A 26,188-nucleotide genomic window follows, 5' to 3' on the forward strand; every position below is an offset into this window, starting at 1 on the left:
CTTATCTGTTGAATAGGGATGACGACTGGGTATAAAAAGAAAAAATCGCATTAGTCCCTCAGTTAGATAATTGAAAAGTATGAGACACGTATTTTTTCCTTTTTCAGAAAAACTAGAATTGACAAAGATTAACTGCTTTAAAGTTTAGGAGAGGGGGCTTGTGACGTAACGATGTGGTAACATTTATACTCAATCGTGACGTCATGCGTAAGTTTCATTCACTGTAATTTGGTCAATTTATGTTTGCGGGACAAATTAAAAAATACGTATCCATTATTATACAAAAAACTACAAGACGGACTGCAAAAAAATTGTCATCATCCCTATTATTTTAGTTACTTTGTAATTGGCTTTACTACATTGACGTGGCTAACCTTTTATCAATAAATGTTTTAATTTATGAAAAAGCATTTTTAAAATAAATAACTAAGACAGTCTGACATTTACAATATTTTTACAATTCATTTATTACAACACCTACCTAAAAATATCACTTTATTGTTGTTAAATGGAAAAAATATATATTTTTAACAAGGGACAGTTACAGGCTGGTGTTATTAACAGCTTCGGTAATGGCGCCCCACCGTGGGGCAGCTCACAAGCGTGGTGATCAATGCTCGTTCTCTGTATGAGAGGCCTGCAGTGGGACAGTTACAGGCTGGTGTTATTAACAGCTTCGGTAATGGCGCCCCACCGTGGGGCAGCTCACAAGCGTGGTGATCAATGCTCGTTCTCTGTATGAGAGGCCTGCAGTGGGACAGTTACAGGCTGGTGTTATTAACAGCTTCGGTAATGGCGCCCCACCGTGGGGCAGCTCACAAGCGTGGTGATCAATGCTCGTTCTCTGTATGAAAGGCCTGCAGTGGGACAGTTACAGGCTGGTGTTATTAACAGCTTCGGTAATGGCGCCCCACCGTGGGGCAGCTCACAAGCGTGGTGATCAATGCTCGTTCTCTGTATGAGAGGCCTGCAGTGGGACAGTTACAGGCTGGTGTTATTAACAGCTTCGGTAATGGCGCCCCACCGTGGGGCAGCTCACAAGCGTGGTGATCAATGCTCGTTCTCTGTATGAGAGGCCTGCAGTGGGACAGTTACAGGCTGGTGTTATTAACAGCTTCGGTAATGGCGCCCCACCGTGGGGCAGCTCACAAGCGTGGTGATCAATGCTCGTTCTCTGTATGAGAGGCCTGCAGTGGGACAGTTACAGGCTGGTGTTATTAACAGCTTCGGTAATGGCGCCCCACCGTGGGGCAGCTCACAAGCGTGGTGATTAATGCTCGTTCTCTGTATGAGAGGCCTGCAGTGAGACAGTTACAGGCTGGTGTTATTAACAGCTTCGGTAATGGCGCCCCACCGTGGGGCAGCTCACAAGCGTGGTGATCAATGCTCGTTCTCTGTATGAGAGGCCTGCAGTGGGACAGTTACAGGCTGGTGTTATTAACAGCTTCGGTAATGGCGCCCCACCGTGGGGCAGCTCACAACCGTGGTGATCAATGCTCGTTCTCTGTATGAGAGGCCTGCAGTGGGACAGTTACAGGCTGCTGTTATTAACAGCTTCGGTAATGGCGCCCCACCGTGGGGCAGCTCACAAGCGTGGTGATCAATGCTTTCTCTGTAAGAGAGGCCTGCAGTGGGACAGTTACAGGCTGGTGTTATAAAATATATTTTGTCCACTTAACAAAATGAACTGGCACATATAGTTATTAAACTAATCGTATAGTTTTTTTAACAATAAATAGTAATTATTTGGCATCAAAATATTATTAAAAATATCACTTTTTTTCGCACTGATCTCAAAGAATTACATTACTGATTTCACTTAGTAATTAAGTTAATTATTCAACCATAGTTTTACATAACATTTTCAACCGAAAAAGTCTAAACAATAGGAACTTTTGAAAAATCTGTTAAAAAAATAGATATATAAAATCAATAGCATCATTAAGTATCTTTGAAAAGCAAATTTGTCGCAAAATTGCTATTATAAAACAAGCAATTTGTAATAAGTTCTCGCGAATATGCAGAATAATTGCTAACATTTTGCTATGGCTCTGCTTTCAAAAGATACTTAAAGAGCTGACATCAAAAACATGTCTTCAAATTAATTATAACATTTGAATAATTAATTATACATTCCAAAATAACTGAATTGATTTCTGAATCACTCAAAGGCAGTCAAGAAATTTTGCTGTCGCTAAATAAGAATCAAAAGTTAAACAATTATATGACTCATCTTATATCGAGATGGTTAAGGTGTTCTGATGCTCCTTTTTCACCTTAAAGTGGCAAACAGCGTGAGACTTAACGGTGACTTCCAATTTAAGTTGTGTTTGAGTGATTTTTATAAGGGTTCCGTATCCAAAGGGTAAGAAAGGAAGGTGACAAATAGACGTTCCAAATTTACACAGATGATGTTTTTCATTATCTTTGTCATACGGAACCCTAAGTGTCGGAATTCCGACTTACACTTGACCAGTTTTGTATTTTAAGTTCTAGTTTAAAACACCGGCTGTATACACCACCACAACATACCTAAAAATACACAACAACAGAAAAATTCAAATGTATGTGAATGACATTCCTCTTCCACAAGTGACGTGACTTTGACTTGTCAGTTCAATACATTTGAGTGATTCGTCAGAGTTAGCAAGGAGACATGTAACTTAAAAGATGTTTCTAGTAAATGATAATAATATAAAAATCAGTGCGACATGAAAAAATGGGCTATCTAAAATTAAGTTCACATTTTTCAATTTGATTTAAAACTTTACCTATTCTTTCTAATAAGATTTTCGAGTTCTTTTCAGGGAGTGACGGCAAAATATCCCTTATTATCACTGAATTCTTCTTATGAAACATATCACTTAACAAACTACCCACCGATTTTGAGTTAAACAGTCTTTTTAAAGCTTTCACTGTAGTCTTTCTGAAAACACAGAGATTGTCTAGCATTAAACTGTGATACACGTTATATTTCTTCAAAAGTCTGTACCCGTGTAATAACCCCGATTCGTTGTCTAAAAATATTAAAAGTCCACTATCCATTTTTTTAGCTAGATTATGTGCGGGCCCATCCATTATGTTAATATTCCATTGAAAATTGAATAGATTGTTCACAATGCGATCCAAATTTGCCGTTAAGTAATCGAAGATGATCAAATCTGACCATTGGGCTAATTCTAGAAACCTTTCAATTGTTTTCTTGTTTAATTTAACTTCTATATGACTGAAGTTGGCTTTTTCCTCTTTGATCTTAAGACCTTTAACTCTTAGTTTGTCTATAAGAATCTGTTTATTAATCTCCGTCTCATTTTCTTTTAAGGACATTTTTAGGATATCAAATTTATTTAAATGTCTGTTCGTTGGGCGGAATATATCGGGAATCGAAGCGGATTCTAAACTTGGTATATATTGAGTTATGACCACAGCTCTGTTTGATCCCCATTGCGCGCTGGCGATGTCATTGGCCACATTCTTCCAAAGTTTATCCTTCAAATCAACAATTCTGACTACTGATGGAGCTAAATTTGTTAGATTCAGCAACCTGCCGACATAGAAACTGAATATCTCGCCTTGAATTTGATCAGTATTTTGTCTGTATCTGACACAAGCTTGTAGGCCATCTTTGAAGGTGATCAGTCTGTTTTGCATCCGGCCACAGCCAGCCTCCATTTTAACTACTTCACTATCTTCTATATATTTCTCCCAGATTTCAGCGGAATTGTCACCGTAACCTTGGGGCATGGAGTCTTCAATTTGCGGACCCCAATATACATTGTCATATAAAACAGTTGAATGGTCTGGTACAAACGTTTTGTTTATAACTATATTATTATGATGTCTGCTATCACTTGTTGTATCCTTTAAAATATCTTTCATAACTTCAGTGAGTCCTTTCGGGTATATATCTTTGTTATATTTGTTTTCTAAACCAGTGAAGGATACAGCTGAAAATCTATTTTGTTCAGTCTTAATTTCAGCTTTGTCTAGTTTCATATTTTGTTTGTATGGTTGTCTGTCGGTAGCTATAGGTCTGTCTTCATATTGACCGCTCATTAAAATAATGCCAATTGCTAAACCGAAAATGAAACTTATTATAACGCTTACGAAACAGTAGGTTACTCCATCTTTTCTCGTACTTTTATTACTATAATCGTTGTAGATTACATAAGGTCTATGTATGAGATCTATGGCCATATTTCCTTTGTCTATGCTTCTCTCTTTCATATCTTTCAATGTTGGTATTCTTTCACTAAAAGGGGGTTGGGTTGCTTCTTTTATAGCCGCCATCTTGGATCTATCTTCTTTTCTTTTCTATTCTGACGTTGTCATGTTTCTTGGAGTTTCTGTAACAAAAGAAAATAATTTAATAGCATTTTCATAATAAATATAGGTGTTTACAAATATCAATGCTCGTTCTCTGTTTAAGAGGCCTGCAGTGGGACAGTTACAGGGTGGTGTTATTAAAAGCTTCGGCAATGGCGCCCCACCGTGGGGCAGCTCACAAGCGTGGTGATCAATGCTCGTTCTCTGTATGAGAGGCCTGCAGTGGGACAGTTACAGGCTGGTGTTATTAACAGCTTTGGTAATGGCGCCCCACCGTGGGGCAGCTCACAAGCGTGGTGATCAATGCTCGTTCTCTGTATGAGAGGCCTGCAGTGGGACAGTTACAGGCTGGTGTTATACAGAGCGTCTCATAAAATAATTCAATTAGTTTTTGTATTAATAAGAGTTGTTAATACCGCCACGGGACATCTTTGTTATGATATTTATAAATATTCATTGAATTTTAATCGTTTGTTCAATACAGCTGTCTTTCTTGCAAGACTGCTTTTATAATAGGACGTTCTATACATGACCCTGACAGACCCAAAGGTTTACCTATGGTAATCTGATAGACGTTTTTGGGGTACTTTAACCAAGGAGTAAAACGGATCCTTATTTGAAACAGAACTACCTGACCGTTCGTTTATCATCGACCTTATATCTCATGAACTGTTAAAATTCTCAGATGATGTATTTCTGTTGCCGCTATAACAAAAAACAGTAAAATAAAGATCGAGGTTAAGCTACGTGGCCACAGTCATAAATTTGATGGGAAGCCATTTTTTTTTATTAGTTCTTTTATTTCATTAGTCACCTCAGTGTTGAAAATCCGACTCGCACTTTTTTCTTGTTTATATAACCTGCTTTTGATCCCACTGCTGGGCAAAGCACTCGCACTTGCCCGTTCTTTTATTGTAACGTCAGTATTGGACAGAATTTTTTGATCTGTACTTTGTCTTACTATTTTAACTTAAATAAGAACAATCAGAAATGAGGAGATCCGTAGACGAACGAAAGTCGCCGATATAGCCCGTAGGATTGGCAAGCTGAAGTGGCAATGGGCGGGCCACATAGCGCGAAGATCGGACGGCCGATGGGGCAGAAAAGTTCTGGAGTGGAGACCACGTACCACCAAGCGCAGCGTGGGACGCCTGCCAGATGGACCGACGACCTGGTGAAAACCGCTGGGTCCCGTTGGATGCAGGTGGCAACGAACCGGTCGCGCTGGAGAAATTATGGAGAGGCCTATGTCCAGCAGTGGACTGCTATAGGCTGAGATGATGATGAAGAACAATCATAAACAAAGAAAAATCCTAAGTAGTATTTATTGTGTATTAATGACTTAGTATAACCAATCAATCATATTAACAAAATAAAATATTTACACTATGTCTTGTTGTCTACCTACAACGTAATCGTACAAGCCGTCTAACGGTCACTCAAAATTGAGTTACATTTGAGTAGCATTTTAAAATAGTATATTCCCATGACATTCCTAAATCAGTAAGGGACCCAAGGCATAAACAAATAAATAAAGCACCCTTTTTGTATGGGGACCAACATCGAAGAATTTTTTTGTGTCCTTTTTTTACCGTTCTCACAAATTAGGGATCCTTAGCGTTTTTTTTATGATTAAATTAATTTGTTACACCTTGTTTTGATTTTACGGTAGACAGGGTTTTGTAAATAGTAATTATGGTTGTTCTAATTGTAGGTTGTTTAAAATAATTTGTCTACTTTGAGTTGGTAATGTACAAGTTTTTTTTTCGGGCTGAGCGGGGTCGTGATATTTAGGGTGACGTAAAAAATACGCTTAAGAATATAATTTGTCTTAAATTTATTTGTCACCCATTAAATGTATGACCGTAAAATCCGTTGCTTAACCTCGACCCATATTTTTAGTATTTGCGATTATTGCGGCAACAAAAACACATCTGTGAATATTTGAACAGTCTAGCTCAATGGTTTATGAGATACAGCCTGTTGACAGACGGACACACAACGATACCTCAATAATACTCCTTTTCTTTCTTTTTTTACTTTTATGGTACAGAACCTTAAGAAAGATAGGTTTTGATAATATTTAACCAAGAAATAATCTATACAATTGACTATTCCCATCCTTGCCCCTACTTCAATCATAATATGACAGTTTTAATAACAAATAACCATAAAAAATAACAACCTCTTTTTGTGTGATCGGTTAAAAAGATAATTTATTACTGTGACACGGTGTTCGGTCGTAGGCGGATGTCACAAAACATTATTATTGTATATACGGAACCCGGAACGTTCTAAAATAATATGAGTGTTTCTTTTTTTTTATAAATGTAAGAATTTTGTCGAACAACTTTTGGAAGACTCACCGTATTTTTTTTCTTGGGGTTTTTTAATAAAATTGGTTACGTTACATTTTAGTGGCAAAACAATTGTTTATTCACGCTTCGTTTGTTGAACAAGGTTTTTGTTGAATTCGGTTTGTTATTTGATAAGTTAAGCAACTTGTGGTGAGGTTGCGAATTGGATGGGTTTTTATCTAGTTAATAAGTGACTTATTTGAAGCTTCGTTAAATAATCAAGATAAGTTTGTTAGATAGTTATTCTATAGGTTAAGTAACTAGTAGTGAGGTCGCGAATAGGATAGGTATATTCCTCGCCAATTTCACAGTTTCGTTAAAGCTTTCATTTTAAACAAGTTGAAGTTAGTGATAACTGATGGTAAGGTTGCGAATTGGATGGGTCTTTAGTTCAAATCGTTGCTTTGTTGACGCCTTTTTTTATTGAAAAAGTTTAATGATAGTAAACCGTTAAGTAAAGCAATTTGTAACTCAATTATAGTTCTGTCTGGGTGTTATGTAGGTATAGTTAATATTCGTCAACATTCACACAACGCCATCTAGTCTTCAAACTAAAAAGCTTGTATTATGAGTATTAGACAACTGATTATTACTATACTGATTATATTTCTAAATACATACATAATGTAGATAAAAAAAAACACCCAATCACAGAACAAATGATCGTGCTCATCACACAAACATTTGTCCTATATGAGAATCAAACCCACGACCTACAGTATAGCAGTCAGGGCTAACCACTAGTCCAACAGGCCAGATAAAAGCACTAGGATATACATTCTTATTGTATTTAAACAAAAAAACTAGTACTGCACCCATCTAGATCTCCAGATAAACTTGACTGACGCCTCAGGTATATTTTTTGCATAAACCAAGCGATCAATAAATATTTGACATTAAAAATAAAATCGGTCAACTCCGAGTCGCAATTGCAATACTAAAGGTCCCGTATAAAACAAAATCAAACGTTTTTATTTCAAATAGGCCGTGACTCAGAGACTATTAAAACGTTACATTACTGACTCTAGTTGAACGCAAGATAAAGAAAACATATTTGCCACATAAATACTCATCTACAAGATATTTGGCCGTATCAAACGTTGCTTAACTTCAATTTTCATTTGGATTATATTTTGTAATGAAAATTTCAACTTACAGTCTATCACGGTTGATGACAGATGAACGGACAGATAGGAGCCTTATTAATAGTTTGATTCTCAATCTAGCCACCGCGTCAGCTCATGATTAAGAACTCCGGTTGGGTCCGAAACTAGTCGGGCGATCAATGGGGAATATGCACGTGACTTAAATATGGACAAAATATTTTTTTTTGTAATATTTATTGCTACTGAAAACACACTATACAATTATTTTTAGAATTTATTTTAATTTAATAATGAAATTTAATCATCAAAAAGTGGCTGTTTTGAAATTACCGCGCAAATTTTCGAAACGCAACACTATTGGTGGAACAAAACGTGACGTCAGTTTTACACGAGACGTCTGCTGTCAACAAGCTATTTGTATATTTTGTATGGTTTCTTTTTGGAGGAATAATTGTTATTGTATTGTATCCATGGTAATTAAGTCGATATTCACTCACTTTATTTATTTTTTGGTAATTTTGTAAACCCATCACTTTGCTGTTGACATCGAACTCGTGTAATGGTGACGTCACGAGCAAGCGCGCCAAAATGGCCGCGTTTAAATTGATCGCGATTTTAATATTTAATTTTTTGCATAATAGTTTATATTTTGGACGTGATTTTTGTATGTTTGGTAATGTAATAACTAGTAGAAACATATAAAAAATAAAAAAAAAACATGCATATTCCCCATTGAAATACGCGTGAGTAAACCGTTGCATCATTCAATAATGAATCAGTCTCACAAAAGATAGTATAAAAAAACTTAGTAATGGGGTTCAGTTTTTACCCTTTGTGTACGGTACCCTAAACATATAAGCCACGCCATGGCGTGACTACCTGTGTATAACCGGTATTTTACTTTTGAGCTACTTATTGTAATTAATTGAGAAATAGTTGGAGAATAAACTGAAAAGTTCAAAATCGACTTTTCGGATGTGAAGGTGTGACCTTGGAACTTAAACAATTTATCATCATTATCAGTCCATGTTCGTTCTGCTAGACATAAGCCATCCCTATTGCACGCCATCGAGATCTATCTACGACAGCTCGCATCCAGTTCCTGCCAGCCAGATCATCACATAGATACAGAAAAGAGAAAATGCCAGCGCTGCAAGAGTATTTGAACCAGATAGAACAAAACCGGTGATGATGATGATGAAGTACACCACCAAGACTTAAAATAAAAGTTACATTGACAGCATGGATAGCCGAGTGGTATAGATCACCACGCCAAATCCACTTACGACGTTCTAAATTTCGATCCCCGCGTAGGACAGCATTTGTGTGATCCACGAATGCTGGTCCTGAGTCCGAGTGCCTTGTGCATGTGACTTAAATGTTTGTGAAACTTCCGCGACACACGGATTAAATTCCTTAGAGTCGTTTAAAAAGCAAGAAATATATGTGGAACACACTTTTAAATGTCAAATGTTTTTTTAAGCTATCTGGAGTCAACATTTCCCAACTGGCTACCCTGAGAGGAAACGTCGAAACTAATTCAGGAGTTACAACTTCTTTTCATGCCTAGACAATGTGGAACTCCTCTTTTCAAACCCAAAGAGGTATACACTAGAACAATTTCGTTATTTAAAGGTCCACTTACATTAAACAAACGAACGTACACTTTATCCCGTCTCTATATAATTCAGTTAATGAAGACAGAGAATATTCCAAAACTATATCTTCAAAGAAATTTCAAAAAAAATCGGGAATTCAAGGAACTCGTGGCTCACAGGTTAAGCTACGCTTGACGAGGTCGGTCTATGGATGGCTGACCAACTTTGTCCTCCGCGTTGAGGAGGTCAGATAGGCAGTCGCTCCTTGTAAAACACTGGCACTTAGCTGATTCCCGTTAGACTGGAATCCGGCCCCAACATAATTGGGAAAAGGCTAACGATGGTAAAACTTCAAGAAATTCCGTTGCTGTTCCAACTTCTTTGTCCGTTTCATCTCAACTACAAGGAAACCTTAGTCTATACCCGTAACACAGCCATAGTACTGTCACAGACAAAAGAAGCTACAGAACAATACAACATGTCTGAACAAAAGTATTTATTTTGCCAATAAAGCTTGGATTCAGACGAATCATTCCGATCACATCTTACGCTGGGATCTCGAAACAAAGTCGGTCACTATAGCAAGAATACTGATCGATTGATTACTACGAATCGATACATCTCAGATAGATTCTAAAACGATTGGAATGTAGAGAAATTGTGGCAGAAGTACAAGTTTTAATTGGTCTTGAAAATACGTGGAGCTATAAAAGGGATCATTATTTTTTTTTCCGTGGGAATGCCTGTTTTAACCCATCCCCATAAAATCAAAATACGCAAAAACCGCATTTATATTAACAGTATTTAATTTAAAAAAGTTGCATACAAACTTTGACACCCCATTACCTCCCAGCAAAACTATCTTTTCCAAGTTAAAAATTTGCCTATGTCCTTTCTCAGGCTCTAGACTATCTGAGTACCGAATTTCATTAAAATTCGGTTTAGTAGTTTTGGTGTCAAAGCGAGACAGACAGAGGTACTTTCGCATTTATAATGTTAGTGTGGATTACTCTTAAGATTAAATTCCATTATCCCCACGTTTTTATACAATCACTTTCTTGTTTGTATGTTTGTCGTTCCGGTTGGATTTTTGCAACTCAATTTTGAGTCACTTCCCGATAAGCTAGCAGTCAAAAATTTTCAGGGTAGCTTCAAATCCGATGACAGTGCTATTTACAACAATAAAAATCGCTAGACCGATTTTGATAAATTTAAATGATGTGACATTTAAGAAACGTGGGCATTTAGATTTTTTAAATCTATGAATTATTTTAAGTGGTATATTCATTAGTTAACTTTCTAAGTTAACCGTATTGTGGCGTTAACTTTAAGATACTAAAGTCCACGATTGTCGGACCGTGCTTTAGAAAATCTTATTGTTTGCTCAAAACTTATATCCGGGTTTCAGAGGTCAGCGAGGTTAAGCGGTAGTCGGCAAGGATAGAGTTTAGATTGGCTTTTTGAAATCAATGTTTGGAACAAAAACTAATATGATGTTATCTTTTACGTACAATTCAAGTCAAGTCTAAGATGTTAGGTCGTGGGTTCGAATCCAGGCACATCGTGAGACAACTAACACTCTTACCAATTTCTCACGGAAATGCTCCTTAAATTTTAAGAATGAAAAGGAAGTCTATTGCTTAGTCCACGCTGTTTGTCTATTTATCACCATTCTATATCTCATGAACCATGACAGCTCGACAGATTTTTTTTGCAGAAAATGTACTTCTGGTGCCGCTATATCAAAAAAAGTTGGAAAGGACATAAGTTTGATGGGTGATATTTTCCTCAGTGTTGGTTTTTCTTTCTCCTATTTGTTGAGAGGGTTTCTACACAGTAAGGGTTCCTTACATTTTACACAGAGGTGTGAAAAGTCTTTTCACACCTCTAGTCACTTTTTATTAATAAGATGATGTTGCAAATTTTATCACAGACTTCAAACCCAGGTCCGTTACTCCTACAGACGCAAAATAATTACATAAGAAAGATAGTCATTTTGGACACAACCAATCAAATCAATAATTAATTTTAATTGCTTACAACATTTTAACAATAATATTTTGACAATCTCTCTCATTAGTTGCGATGACTTGTAAAATACATAATACTAATTTTTGACAGTTGGTTACGAGTACTTGACCTGGTTTTGAAGACTACTGTACTTGATAATTTTAATTCTAGAATTAAATTTGAAAGTAAAAAATGTCTTGGAAACAAAATTCAGACGGACAAACAGACAAGCAGAAAAACAGACATAATTGAATTAGCAAAAACATAACTGCTAAACTTGTGCCTATGTAATATTTTTTTATTGTATTTTAGATAAATAAAAATAGTTAAATACATGAATTTCGATTCCAAAATGACTGTTTTACTGACTTTAAAAAATGCAAAAATAATTTGACATCCATCGCATTTATGATCGTAGCAACCGTTGCTTTGCCTTCATTATTCCCCCATTATTTCAAAGGTCCCAGTGTCGTGATGTCAGTCCGTCTATGCTAGACTGTATCTCAAGAACATCTGGCAGTTGTTAATATTAATTGTTAATTTGTCTTAGTGCGGGTCTTGTTTTCCTTCTCACCTAGTTATTTTTTACTATTTCTGATTGTTTTCGTTGCGGGTTCCAAGGCAGTTAATTGTTCCCCCTGGGACGCACCGAACTTAAGTGTTTCGGTGGTTTTCGTTGGTTTCATTGTAGATCCTGGCTTACAGGAATTGAAATGACGGGCATGTGTGGCGGGCTAGGCCCAAAAAAAAGAATAGAAAAGAATCCCATTATTAGACATCTATACTAATATATAAAGCTGAAGAGTTTGTTTGTTTGTTTGAACGCGGTAATCTCAAAAACTACTGGTCCAAATTGAAAAAAACCATTCATCGAGGAAGGTTTTAGGCTATAAACCATCACGCTGCGCCTAATAGGAGCGAAGATACAATGGAAAATATGAAAAAAACAGGGAAGGTATAAATCATAACTTATATCTTCTACCCACGGGGGCGAAGTCGCGGGCAACAGCTAGTTTGGATATAAAACCTTACGAACGACTTGAATTTCAGTTATTCAGCAAACCTAAACATATCTATCTTAAATTTTGAAACTTAAATCTATCCAATAACTTAAACAACATCAAATATTATTCAATATAATATCTGTGACAATGACACCTAGTATTATAGTGTCCGCCCACGCGTTGGCTAACGCAGTTAGATTTAACTTCCGCGGTTACGAAATATCTATTGTTGTGCTTCTAAAGTATGGGATGGTCGGTCCGTAAATTGCTTGAGACGGCATACCCACTTTGAAAAAGAGGTATGTGTGTTTTAATAAATGTTTTTGGTTGTAATTCGATCTTACAGGCAAACAAATGCGAGTTTTTTAAAATTATATGTACTTTTTTAAGGTGCCTTAGCTATATGAAATATAGCTTTGCGCCCGCGGCTTCACCCGCGTCGCTGTCAGTTATATCGCGTTTCCAAGAGAAGTCTCTTCAAAAGTCCGGGATAAAAACTATCCTATGTTCTTTCTCAAGGTCAACTCTATCTCTGTACCAAATTTCATTAAAATCGGTTCAGTGGTTTAGACGTGACAGCGTAACAGACAGACAGACAGAGTTACTTTCGCATTTCTAATATTAGTATGGATTGTGCACGCATTGTCATATTCCGACACAAAAACGCGGATGACGTAGCACGGCGGTTCAGGTTGCAGACATTAGTCAGTAAGAATCTGACACTACCCTTACCCTCCCCCGAGGGAGTGGGTGTCCATGAGGATTCCCCCGCCTTACCACAAAAAAAAACTTGACTGAGTTGGGATCGAACCTGCACCCTGTTACCTACAAATCCATACATTCAACTGCTAGGACACAGCATGATTCAATATCATTACTCATGTTTTAAACCCCAGCTGTTTTGTATACCTCAAATATTTGACCATATATCACTTAGTAAAGGGTCGACAAAAAACTACGGATTCCGATTAAGCTACAGGGTAGACAGAGATAACATCTCAGGTATGTACAGTCGGCAAAAGAAATTGATTATTTAAATGATGCAGCTACGCTTGTCGTGGTGGATCCCGGTTGTTATTCATACAGTTTTGGCAGTCGTTACAGGTAGTCAGAAGCTAGAAAAGTCTAGCAACCAGTCTTACTAAGGGGTATCGTGTTGCCCAGGTAACTGGGTTGAGGAGGTTAGATAGGCAGTCGCTCCTTGTAAAACACTGGTACTTAGCTGAAACCGGTTGGACTGGAAGCAGACCCCAACATAGTTTGGAAAAGGCTAGGGTGATGATTTATTGGGAGTGCCAGACTAGTTTCGGACCCAACCGGAGTCCTTAATCATGAGGCAACCCCGATAAATACGCGTGAGTAAACCGTTGCATCATTTAATAATGAATCAGTCTCACGATAGGTACTATAAAATAAGTCTGTTAGGAATCAAAATCCATTTAAATAAGTCTAAAAAGCATTTTTTGAAAGTCAAAACGATCATACAAATCTCTGTTCGTAGTCTATTTAGAGTAAAGTATTAAATTTGTTCACCCATCCAAAACCCGACCTTGGCGAGCGCAGCTTAACTTTCACGTTGTATCGGTATGTAGGCCAAGAGGCACACAATATGTTTTAAACATTATAGTTCAGGAGGCATTTAATATGCGAGCGTTTGAACTGTCATTAATCATTTTTTTTGTAAACTTGCGCTATCATGATGACTACGAAGAATTGATTTTGTAAGTATTTGGGTTCGATAATAAGTTAAGTTAATGTTAGTAATTTTAGAATATAAAGAATTATTTAGACAAGTTACATTTCAAACATGATCTAAGAATATTGGCAAATAATACAAAATCCATTCGGGAGTTTCGATGCCACAGACAGACAGACACGTCAAACTTATAACACCACTCTTTTTAGGTCGAGGGTCAAAAAAAAACTCAAAAAACCAACTCGACCTACTTCAAAATTTGCCAATTCTTAAAACTGACAAACAAAATAATAAACATACATACACACATACAAATATGTTAAGCTTTAAAAACACCAAGAACTACAAAAAAGAAAAAAAATCAAAGTACAGTCGATCACGTGAATAACGAAACAATTGCAGGGTAAAATGAACCTTATTGTTCAAGCTATAAGGGTCAGACTGGTATTGATAAATTGGTGTTTGTCTGTTGCCGCCTGTAGCTATAGAACACATGAATGATACGAGCATGACGTGTTTTTGGTAGGGTCAGAAGAAAAATCTTAGTTTTTTAGTAATTTAATATATACTAATATATAAAGCTGAAGAGTTTGTTTGTTTGAACGCGCTAAGCTCAGGAACTACTGGTTAAAATTGAAAAAATATTTTTGTGTTCAATAGACCATTTATCGAGGAAGGTTTTAGGCTATAACATCACGCTGCAACTAATAGGAGCGAAGATACAATGGAAAATGTGGAAAAAACAGGGCAAGTATAAATCCTAACTTATATCTTCTAATCATGCGGACGAAGTCGCGGACAACAGCTAGTATTTATTAATTTGACTGCGCGGATAGCTCTGTGTGGTTGAGTTCACCAAGCCAAACCCACTGAGCGCGACTTGTCGCGAGTTCGATCCCCGCGTAGGACATAAGTGTATCTTGTATGCATCACAAGCAGAATAGAAACGTATTGTCAACTTAGGTCATCAAAATGGCTAAAAGTTTTGGAAAATCAAAATGAATAGGAAATTTGAAATTGTATAGAATGTGAGTGCTTCGTCCCAAATCCCTACTAATATCCCTATTTCCCTATTAATATTATAAATGCGAAAGTAACTCTGTCTGTCTGTCTGTCTGTTACGCTTTCGCGTCTAAATCACTGAACCGATTTTAATGAAATTTGGTACGGAGATAGAGTTGACCTTGAGAAAGAACATAGGATTGTTTTTATCCCGGACTTTTGAAGAGTTCTCTTGGAAACGCGATGTAACCGACCTCGACGCGGGCAAAAAGCTAGTTCACAATAATTGTGTCAGGAAAATGTTTAAGAGACTACGAAATAGTGTTATTTAAATGCAAGTTTCATTAATTCATCGGCCTTTGTAAATGGCAGAATTGGCGCAGAGATCTTTCAGAAATATATTTGGATTTTAACAAGAATTTAACAAAAACATTCGCATATAAAATTTGAAATAATAACAGACTGTTTTGCTGACCATGCGCGGTATCTCCGTAACATTTTTGGAATGGTGCCGATGTTATCAGCGTAGGGTACCGGCTTCGATTCCCGACGACTAGATGTCTTTATAATATTTTCTTTTTTTGGTTTTCAAGGTTCCGTAATCAAAGGGTCTTCTATTCTCTATTATTAAGTCACCACTGTCTGTCCGTCGATCACCAATCTCATTAACCGGTGATAATTAGACAAATGAAAAATTCATTTACAAAAAATATATTTACTCTATAAAAAGAAAAAGTATAAAACAGAATAAAATAAATGTTTAAATAGGCCCCATAACAACAAACATGATTGCTTTGCCGTAATATAGATAATATTACAGAACCCTTTATGCATAACTCTGAATCACACTTGGCCGGTTTTCTTTTTTTGTATTTGTATGCTATGTAAGATCATGGGTTTGATTTCTAGAGCGGTAAACATATAGGTATGTTTTGATACCGGTTTCTCTATATCTCACTACTGTACTAGAGTAGATTTCATTCTGCCTAGGTTTTTTTGGCAGCCATGGACCATGAATGGCTTTATACCAATAAATTCGCCTAATTTCTCCAGTCTGAAAACAAGTTACATGCCTCGCTAACGCTGACGAATCACTCAAATGTATTGAACTGACAAGTCAAAGTCACGTCACTTGTCGAAGAGGAATGTCATTCACATACATTTGAAGTTCTTTATTCTAATGCGATGTAACATTGTCTAGAATCAAACAAATTTGGTCCTAGCAGACTTCATTTGCAGTGTTGTTCTATTTGGACAACAATTGCAAGACACCAGCCACTGCTAAACATGCGCGTGTGCTAACACAGCTGCACTCTCTGTTCCCGCACTCTCATAGCGCGATGGACACGCCCGGAGAGAGATCACAAGCAGGAGACATTATGACTGTGGTTATGGATACCACGCCAAACCTACAATGCGCGATGTGTCACGGGTTCGATCCCCGCATAGGACAAGCATTTGTGTGATCCAAGAATGCTTGTTGAGTCTGGGTGTCTTTGTGCGTGTGACTTGAATGTTTATGATCCTCGCTTCACAAGAATTAAATTCCTCAATGGGAGAGTCGTTTTAAAAAGTACATAATATCACATGCCTCTCGAAACACGAAAACTAGATACAATTTCAAAAACACACACAACATTCGAATTATTTTTTATTATTTATTTATTATTTATTTATTTATTTATTATTTATTTATTGCACAATTACATAATATCTTTAACATAGTTCCCACAAAACCGGTTTATCGGTTTGTATCGAACCCGACACCTTTGCCTTGCCAATCCAACAGTCTTACCACTAGGCTATCAGCAACATCTATACATACGAAACGGGATGCCAATCTGTCTGTCTATAAAAACAGTCTAACCGCTAATGACTACGGAATGTCTTTGTCCGAGCGTTCCAAGAAAAGGATCAACAATTATGCGTTTTGCCCCGACCGGGCACAGAACTTTGGACTTCGCGACATTTCATTGTTGCTCTTAATTGATCGGAATTATACTTTTGGTTTTTGATGACGGATAATTTGGATTTTCTTCGCTTTGAATGTCTATGATATTTTCTTTTCTCGGTTATGATATTATTCTTGTGGAATACTTGTCTTTGCATCCGTTTTAGAGCTAAAATGTAGTCTCAATTAGATAGCAATTGATAGAATTTGTGAAAGAGTTTGGTGGAAATTGTGGCTAAGACTACTTTAAAGTTCGTTGCGCCTTCTTCTATAACTCTTTGGAAGCGTTCAAGTGCGAACGATACTGTACGCTGTGTACTTTGCTGACTTTCAAAAATTGAAAACTTTGAGGCCCATGTTATAAAAGAGGTCTTTCTGTTTCCGATGGAACGTTAATCTGAGGGTTGAATGATCCGATGAATGGACATTGAATCAAATTAGACACTATTCGTGTACACCTAAACATTTTGACAATAGAATCATTGGAAATTGTATTGACCGTGAGTGTTCCGCCCCAAACTAAATTAGCGAAATAGCGGATTTTTGACTCCAGCACTATCACTTTTGAGACCCATTAAACACAGGTGCAGAACAGTAATACACAGTTAAACATATTAAAAAAGACATATTTATAACGCCCCCCGACTTCCGAAAGCAATAATAAATATATTAAAATAAAAAATAGGTAATAAAACATATTAACAAGCAAAGCCGCGGCTCCATGCAGGTATATAATAAATATGACTATTTACACACGATACGACAAACGTCTCGCTATTACATACCACATTAATATTTATCGGTTACATTTGAATAATACTTTATTTTATTAATCTAAACATATATATTTATATTATGGATAGAGTTACTTAAATAATTCGTTAATCTACGATTGTCTATGGTCGTTTTGAAACTAGTTTTTCCTGTTAAAGGTCATAATATCATAAGTAAGAGTTATTTCTAAGGTATTCTGACGGTAATAGGTTAATATTTAACACCAGCCTGTAACTGTCCCTCTGCAGGCCTCTCATACAGAGAACGAGCATTGATCACCACGCTTGTGAGCTGCCCCACGGTGGGGCGCCATTACCGAAGCTGTTAATAACACCAGCCTGTAACTGTCCCACTGCAGGCCTCTCATACAGAGAACTTGAGTTAACCCAACATAATGCTGAAATAGATTTTGGAAACCTGTCTAGATAGTAATTATCACTTGCTAAAAACGGTATAGGAAAACATCGCGAGGCGCGACACAGCTGAGAATGTTTCAAGTGTGTGTTGCGTCACGTCAGAGGACTACGGGCGGGATACACTCTGACACCAGGTTGTACATCAACCATACGATAAGAAGAATTCTTTCTTCATTTGATCCAAAAAAAAGTCTTTTGAAAAGAGATTCAAATATCTATTTGTAATGGCCAAATCCTAATTCAGTTTTATTTGATTCCTATGTAAATATATATATAAAAAAACTTGTTCGTCCATGTAATCGTATTATTAATGTCAATGCGAATACTTTACGATACTGCATACTTAAATGGTGATATTTATTATGTATAAATTATTTTAATTTCGTTTTTAGGGTACCGTAGTCGAATGGTAAAACGGTATTATTTATAATCCGCTGACTGTCTATATGTCTGTCACTAGACTGCATCTCATAAACAGCTAGAAAGTTGGTATTTTTACAAATTATGTATTTCTGTTGCCACTATAACAACGAATTATAAATATAACAATCGAGGTAAAGCAACTGCTGGTACGGTCATAAATATCATAGATGACAATTTTTTTGCTCATTTCTTTCTTTCGGCCTATTTGTACGGGACCATCATTATCACAGCTAAACTCACACTTGACGAGTTTTATTAAAATGAGCTGTAACGGAAATGACTGTCCACGTTTTAAAACTACTTATGACTTAAGAAATAAACAACATCTTTACAAGAAAAGGTGGTTCAACTCATCTGTGCTCGCGGCGCTATGTGTGCGTGCGATTGACAGCGACTGTTTATTATGGAAGTTTTAATTAGTGTGACAGTGACACACAAATGAAAGCTGTGTTAGTACAGCCCTATGCCGAAATCGTATGCAAGAGGTGTAGGTTCAATCCCAAAACTATGTGACATTTTCAAAGTAGCCTTAGTGGTTGTACCTAGACCCGACCGCTATATCGGAGGTCGTGAGTTCGATTCCCACCCAGAACAAATGTTTGTGTGATGAGCACGATCATTTGTTCTGTGTCTGGGTGTAATTTTATCTCTAACTAGCTGTTGTCCGCGACTTCGTCCCCGTGGGTAGAAGAACTTGAACTGTTTTCGCAGCCAATGCAACGGAAGCCTCAAATCTATGTCTATTCAACACAAAAAGAATTCTTCAATTCAAACCAGTGGTTCCTGAGATTTGGTTCAAAAAACAAACAAACTCTTCAGCTTTATATATTAGTATAGATATGTATATATTAGGAAATATATGTATAAGTATGTTTATCAGTTGTCTAGTAATCAAAATACAAGCTTTGCTTAGTTTGAGACTAGATGGCGTTGTGTGAAAGTTGTTAAAAAAGTGACCTGTACTGTTTTTATTATTCTAAGTCACCTCTGGAAAACGGTGAAGGAAAACATCGTGAGGAAACCTGAAATTGGGTGATTCTCCGCAAAAAAGTAACACAAATTAAGAACATCATTATCCTCACCACACTTCAAATACTGCAGATTGCTTGATTTAATATTATTTTTACCTAAGCTTGTAAAGTACCACGGTTATTATTAGAAGAAGTAAGAATTAAAACATTTTAAGCATCACAGTGAAGAGAACCAGTTGGTGAGGATAATGATATGACCTTAACTAGTGTATTTTTCCGAAGAATCACCCAATTGCAAGCAGGGAGGAAGCGTGGTGATCAATGTTCAAACCTTCCTTATATGGGAAACGATCTAAGCCCAGCAGTGGGATATATTTACGCTGGGATTATAATATTATTTGACAGATAAAATATCTATCAACACTAATTTCAGAAAACCTAAACAATGTGACATCGCCTGAGAATAGAAAACTTCAAATGTATGTGAATGACATTCATCTTCGACAAGTGACGTGACTTTGACTTGTCAGTGCAACACATTTGAGTGATTCGTCAGCGTTAGCGAGGAGACATGTAACTTGGCTACAGTTCGGTCACAAAGATACATTATTCCCACGTTTTAATACACTCACTTTCTTGTTTGTTTATTTGTCGTTCCGGTTGGATTTTTGCAACTCAATTTTGAGGCACTTCCCGATAAGCTAGCAGGCTGAAATTTTCAGGGTAGCTTCAAACCCGATGACAATTCAATTTACGACTATAAAAACGGCTGGACCGATTTTAATAATTTGAATGGAGAGACAATTAAAAAGGTGGATATTTAGATGTCTTAAATCTATATTTTTTTAATCCCTTTCATTTTCTTTTCCCAGTTTATTTGTTCCACGGGACCTGTATATTAAATAATAATATTATCATACCTTTTATAGTATTCACATTAAATTCCAGATGTAAAATCCTATGTTTGGTCACAAGAAGTTTATAACGTTTTAAACTCAATATAAAGATGTTTGCTTGTGTGCTATAGTTAGATACTAAAGTCGTGTATCGATTTTGATATTTCTAACTTTAGATGTTGAAATAGATGGTGGTTAACGGCTAGTTCGGGTTCCGTTTTTCAAAGATTTAAAATGGCACTCTATTACTAAGGCACCGATGTCTATTCGTCTGTCACCAGGCGTGTCTCATGAACCGCGATAGCTGGACAGTTAAAATATACTCAGATATACTTTTTTACAGCTATAACATCACATACTAAAAATTGAGTCATAAAGAAGGAATTTCCAAAATTGGTTCAGTAGTTCCTGAGATTACTCTTACAACGATACAAGCTTTACTTTTTCATAATATTAGTATAGATGTGTATTATAGCTGTATTATATAAAAAAAATCAAACCTTTATATTTCTTTTTAAGATTTTGGCGATAATCCCTAACCTTTTTAGGCAATGTATCATTTTGTATAACAGTACTTGGAATGTGAGAAACATCATAAAATATCACGCTTTTAAATGATAACCGGTTAAGTGCAAGTCTTGCACGCGATAGCGAGGGTTCTGTATAGGTAGGTTAACGAAAAACATTTTAGAAAATAGGTGACAAGTTTTCCCAAAATATGGGTATTTTTGGTAGGTAGTTTTGGTCATATATCCCATTTTATTTATGACCAAAACTACCTACTAACCGATACTAAATCCCAATGATTTTTGTAGTTCTATCATCAACAGAGATTTTGAAAAACAGCCCTTTATCTATTACAGTTCATGAGACGCAATCTGGTAACAGACAAACTTACAAACAAAAAGAATGAAAGACGAATAGAAACACAGACAAGTAGGCAGAGAAGTCCGAGTAATAGATTACCGTTTTTCAATTAAGCAACGGAATCCTAAAACCGAAAAATCCACGTTTATACCTTAAATATATTTTGTCAATAATATATGTGTGTTGAGCAAAAAAATACAGGTTTAATCAATATTTGTATTAACTCCAAAACTCATAGGAATTGTCGAATTTTAATATTAAATGTATTCGCTTGTAGAAACTGGTTGTCCGACCCCATTCACCTTTAGTGAGGGGCAAACATTCTTTCTATGTATCGGCTTCTAGTTTTATTACAATACTAGCTGTTGCCCGCGACTTCGTCCACGTGGTTAGAAGATCTTGAACCGTTTTCGCAGTGCACGCAACGGAAGGCCTCAAAGCTGAATAATTTCCCCCATCTTTTCCACATTTTCTATTGTATCCTCGCTCCTATTAGTCACAGCGTGATGTTATATAGCCTATAGCCTTCCTTGATAAATGGTCTATTAAACACAAAAATAAATTTTCAATTCGAACCAGTAGTTCCTGAGATTAGCGCGTTCAAACAAACAAACTCTTCAGCTTTATTTATTAAAGTATAGATTAGTGTAAATACAACGATTTGTAAAAAGGTTTTATCGTATGGTTAATGCACAAATAGCAGAGTTGAGGTCACCACGCCAAATCCATTGCGCGTCGTGTCGCGGTTTCAATTCCCATGTAGGACAAGCATCTGTATGATCCACGAATGCTTGTCCTGAGTCTGGGTGTCTTTGTGCATGTGACTTGTATGTTTGTGAAACCACCCGCGATACAAGGATTAAATTTCTTACTGCGGGAGTCTTTTTTTTTAATACAAATTACTCGGCAAGTATTCTGGTTTTCTCACAATTTTCTCCTTTACCTAAAACTCATAATTTTTGAAAAGGCATTAGCCCGTCCGATTTGAATCTAGGGCTTTTCATTTTTCAGTCCAACTATCTTACCACTAGTTATCACACTCTATAACTTTATTATTTTGGGTATTTTTTTCGGCTTCGGCCTTCAAATTATTCGGCCTAAAACACAGTGTGCACATCACTAGTCATAAATATAGTGTGTTCACAACAAATTTGTCCATTTCTGTAAGTTTTATCATTTTCTTAGTAATTCGCATAAATCAATATAAATTAAGTTAAATTTATTTGAAAATAACAACTTTTTAACAGATTCTTTTCTTTAAACTAAAAAATGTTTTAGAAAAGTTTGATATTTTTACAAAAATATTTTTTTTTTAAGGTACAAATTTGTATTGATTTTATTTGAAATGTATATCTATAAATAATCAATGTTTCGTCTGAAGGTTTTGTATACGACAAAGTTGACTATGTCTTAAAACATACAACTGACTTCGCATAAAAACTGCTGAGCCAAATTAGATTAAATTGCTGGCTAAATGAAAAAAGAATCATTAAAATCAGTTCTTTTAATCCGAAATTTCTGAACAAACATAACATATAAAAAAAAAAAAACAAATAAATATATAAAAATTTATAATCTTAACTTTTTTATTTAAGAAAACCCATACCTCTCTGTTCACCCCTTTGAAACATACACACACACACATATCTACTGACCCCAAATAACAGTTCTCAAAAAGAAATTCTTCTAAAACTTATAATTTAACCAAATACTCCAATGCACAACAGTCAGTCAAAAACTCGATTAAAATAGGTCACGATAACCAACAGTTAAACTAACCAAAGAGTTTATCTAAGGAATTCTCAGTTAATTCTCGATCCCGACCATATCTGTGTCGTAGGTCAGAAAAACTGCTTTCAATGGTAACTGTCGCGCGGTTAACTTTGACTATAGCTGTCGTGACCTTTAATTTTTAAGGTCTAAGGGCACATCACGACTTAAACACAAATTTAACTTAAAACGTTGACCTTATAATGTGAAATTGATTTTCTTTTTTACAATTTTTGGTATGATATCTATTAAAAAACCGGTTAAGTAGGCGACTGAGTCGCGACACTAAACGATCCGGACACTAGGATAGAATACCACAATGCTCACCCATCTAAATGATGACCTTACCAAACGTCGCTTACCCCGATTTCTATTTTTAGTATCTTTTGTTATAGCAATAACATAAGTGCTTATGTGGTGTGCAATAAAAAATATCCTATTCTATTCTATGAGAACATAATTTGTGTAAAATTCAACTTTTTAGCTTACACGGTTCATGATGTATAGCCTGGTGACAGACAAATGAAAAGACCGCGAAGTCTCAGTCATGGGAAATAAAAAAAAAAACTAGGAATGACATAAAAGCTACTTTTAAGTTTTAACCGACTTCGTTACAAAAGAGATATATTATTTTTGCTGCTTTACCGTATATCCAGGCGAAACCAAGAGCAACAACTAGTCATATTAATATAACAGAAATATTAAGAAACCACAATGATACGCCTACGATCACCATAACTTAGGCACTAAAAGTCTAGACGAAGTTAGGTAACCTAGCCTAGATTCCTAGGCGATTACTCAGTCATAACTCTGAACAATGCTTACACAATAGTTTTGACTAATACCTAGGTTTGCAATCTGTTCGAATGTTATCTAGACTCAATCGGGGTGGTCTCAGTGTATTGTTTAATCGTACAAATCCTATATTTAATTTATTTTCTATTAAATAAATTCTCGTGTCACATGTACGTGAATGAACAAGCTCCGAAACGGCTCGACCGATTCGCATGAAATTCCGTATATCTATAAAAAATGTCATCAAGTGATATTCAAACTCCCGACAAAATAAGGTTCAGTATAAATAAGCTAAAGATAAACCTTTTTTCAAAAAAACAAATTAGGTTACCCATCAAATTTGTGACCGTAACAATCGTTGCTTAACCTCGATCTTAATTTTTAGTAATTACTGTCATAGTGATAACAGAAACGTACCGTATAAATAATTAAATCGTCTATTATTGATTTACAAAACAGGCTGGTTATACCAGACAGACGATTGTTCCGTTTTACCTTTTGGCTAGGGAACCCTAATACCTACCACAAGAGTAACTCTAACCACAAAAATAAGTAAAAAAGGTTTTCCCTTACCGGTCGTCTGCGCAACCAAAGTGAAAGGATATACATGCGGCCATAACTATTTGTAACTACAAAATAATTAACCAGTTTAACTTGTCAGAACTAGTGACAGTCACTAAAGATATAGTGTTAACAGAACATTATCATATAATGCATCCTTAGTTCCCTACTAATATTATAAATGCGAAAGTAACTCTGTGTCATTGTCTGTTACGCTTTCACGTCTAAACCTCTGAACCGATTTTAATGAAATTTGGTACAGAGATAGAGTTGACCTTGAGAAAGAACATAGGATAGTTTTTATCCCGGACTTTTGAAGGGTTCTCTTGGAAACGCGATATATCCGACATCGACGCGGGCGAAGCCGCGGGCGAAAAGCTAGTTTAAGTATATGAAAAGAAAAAGCGGAGCTCGTGGCTAAGCTATAACGGCATTAGTGGATCGATCACAGGTTACGCTATGCTTGACGCGGTTGGTCCGTAGATGGGTGACCAACTTTGTCATAGCGAGTTCCTCCGTGTTTCGCAAGGCACGTTAAATTGTGGGTCCCGGCTGTTATTCCTACATCTTTGATAGTATTTACAAGTAGTAAGCTTGAAAGTCTGACAACCAGTCTAAGTAAGGGGTATTGTGTTGCCCAAGTAACTGGGTTGAGGAGGTCAGATAGGCAGTCGCTCCTTGTAAAACACTGGTACTGGCTGCATCCGGCTAGACTGGAAGCCGACCCCAACATAGTTGGGAAAAGGCTAGGGCGATGATGATTTGCTGTTTCGCTTACAAGCTAGCAGTAATAATAACCTAGTATCTATTACTATTTTAAATTCGTTCGTTCACACAGTAGTCTTAAAGGATAGTATTAATTAAAAATATTAAAAAACATCTAATTACCAAATACAGTAGACCACATACCAGTGTACACTCTACCAAATAAACTCGCCCTTATCACAAGGGAATAAGGTTCATTTCGCTGATCCACTTGTATACATATATACGTCCTAATGACGTGTTAACATTAAAACGTATAGTTTAGTGCTTCCTTTTCTCACTAAAACATTTGAAATGTTTAACTCAAGACCGAAACGGACTTTTTGTGACGGGTTCCGTGGAAAAATATAATATATTTTCTTCTAATATTTATATATAATACTGCTTTTTTATAAATATCTTCATGATAGTATAAAAAATAAATAAAAACGGGTTATTTTCTTTCAATATGCAAAAAATAACTCTGAGAAATATTTCTGTATAAATATCGTAGATAATATTTTGCTTTAGACAAGACTCGAACCTGCCACCGAGGTATTTGAATAGAAAGCTTCAAATGATTGTGAATGACATTCCTCTTCGATAAGTGACGTGACTTTGACTCGTCAGTTCAATACATTTGAGGGATTCGTCAGCAGTAGCGAGGAGATATGTAACTTGTATAAAACAGTTTTATGAACAAAAAATTAAACACGCGAATAAGACTAGCGAAACTGTCAAAAAACGTCAAACCAATTTACAAAAAAATAACTCATCATATTTTTGACCGCAGCGAGCGTTGCTTAACCTCTTTGTTTATTTTCACAATTAAAACAAAACATGAGATACGTCATCAGTTAAAAATTTCACCTACTTATAACGGTTCATGAGACACAGTCTAGTGATAGACAAACAGAAAGC

At 36.2% G+C, this 26,188-nt stretch overlaps 1 protein-coding gene across 1 annotated transcript in view; it reads right to left on the reverse strand.

The window, feature by feature from the left end:
- Positions 1–1,615: 1,615 nt before the first annotated feature.
- LOC113502496 (extracellular serine/threonine protein kinase four-jointed) overlaps positions 1,616–26,188 on the reverse strand; it is a 31,784-nt gene continuing 7,211 nt past the window's right edge. Inside the window, exon 2 of the mRNA XM_026884093.1 lies at positions 1,616–4,346. Coding sequence (XP_026739894.1) covers positions 2,725–4,290 — 1,566 coding nt within the window. The 5' untranslated portion in view covers positions 4,291–4,346 and the 3' untranslated portion in view covers positions 1,616–2,724. The remainder of the gene's footprint in view (positions 4,347–26,188) is intronic.

Source organism: Trichoplusia ni, chromosome 17, assembly GCF_003590095.1.
Source record: "Trichoplusia ni isolate ovarian cell line Hi5 chromosome 17, tn1, whole genome shotgun sequence".
In the NCBI taxonomy this organism is placed as follows: Eukaryota; Metazoa; Arthropoda; class Insecta; order Lepidoptera; family Noctuidae; genus Trichoplusia; species Trichoplusia ni.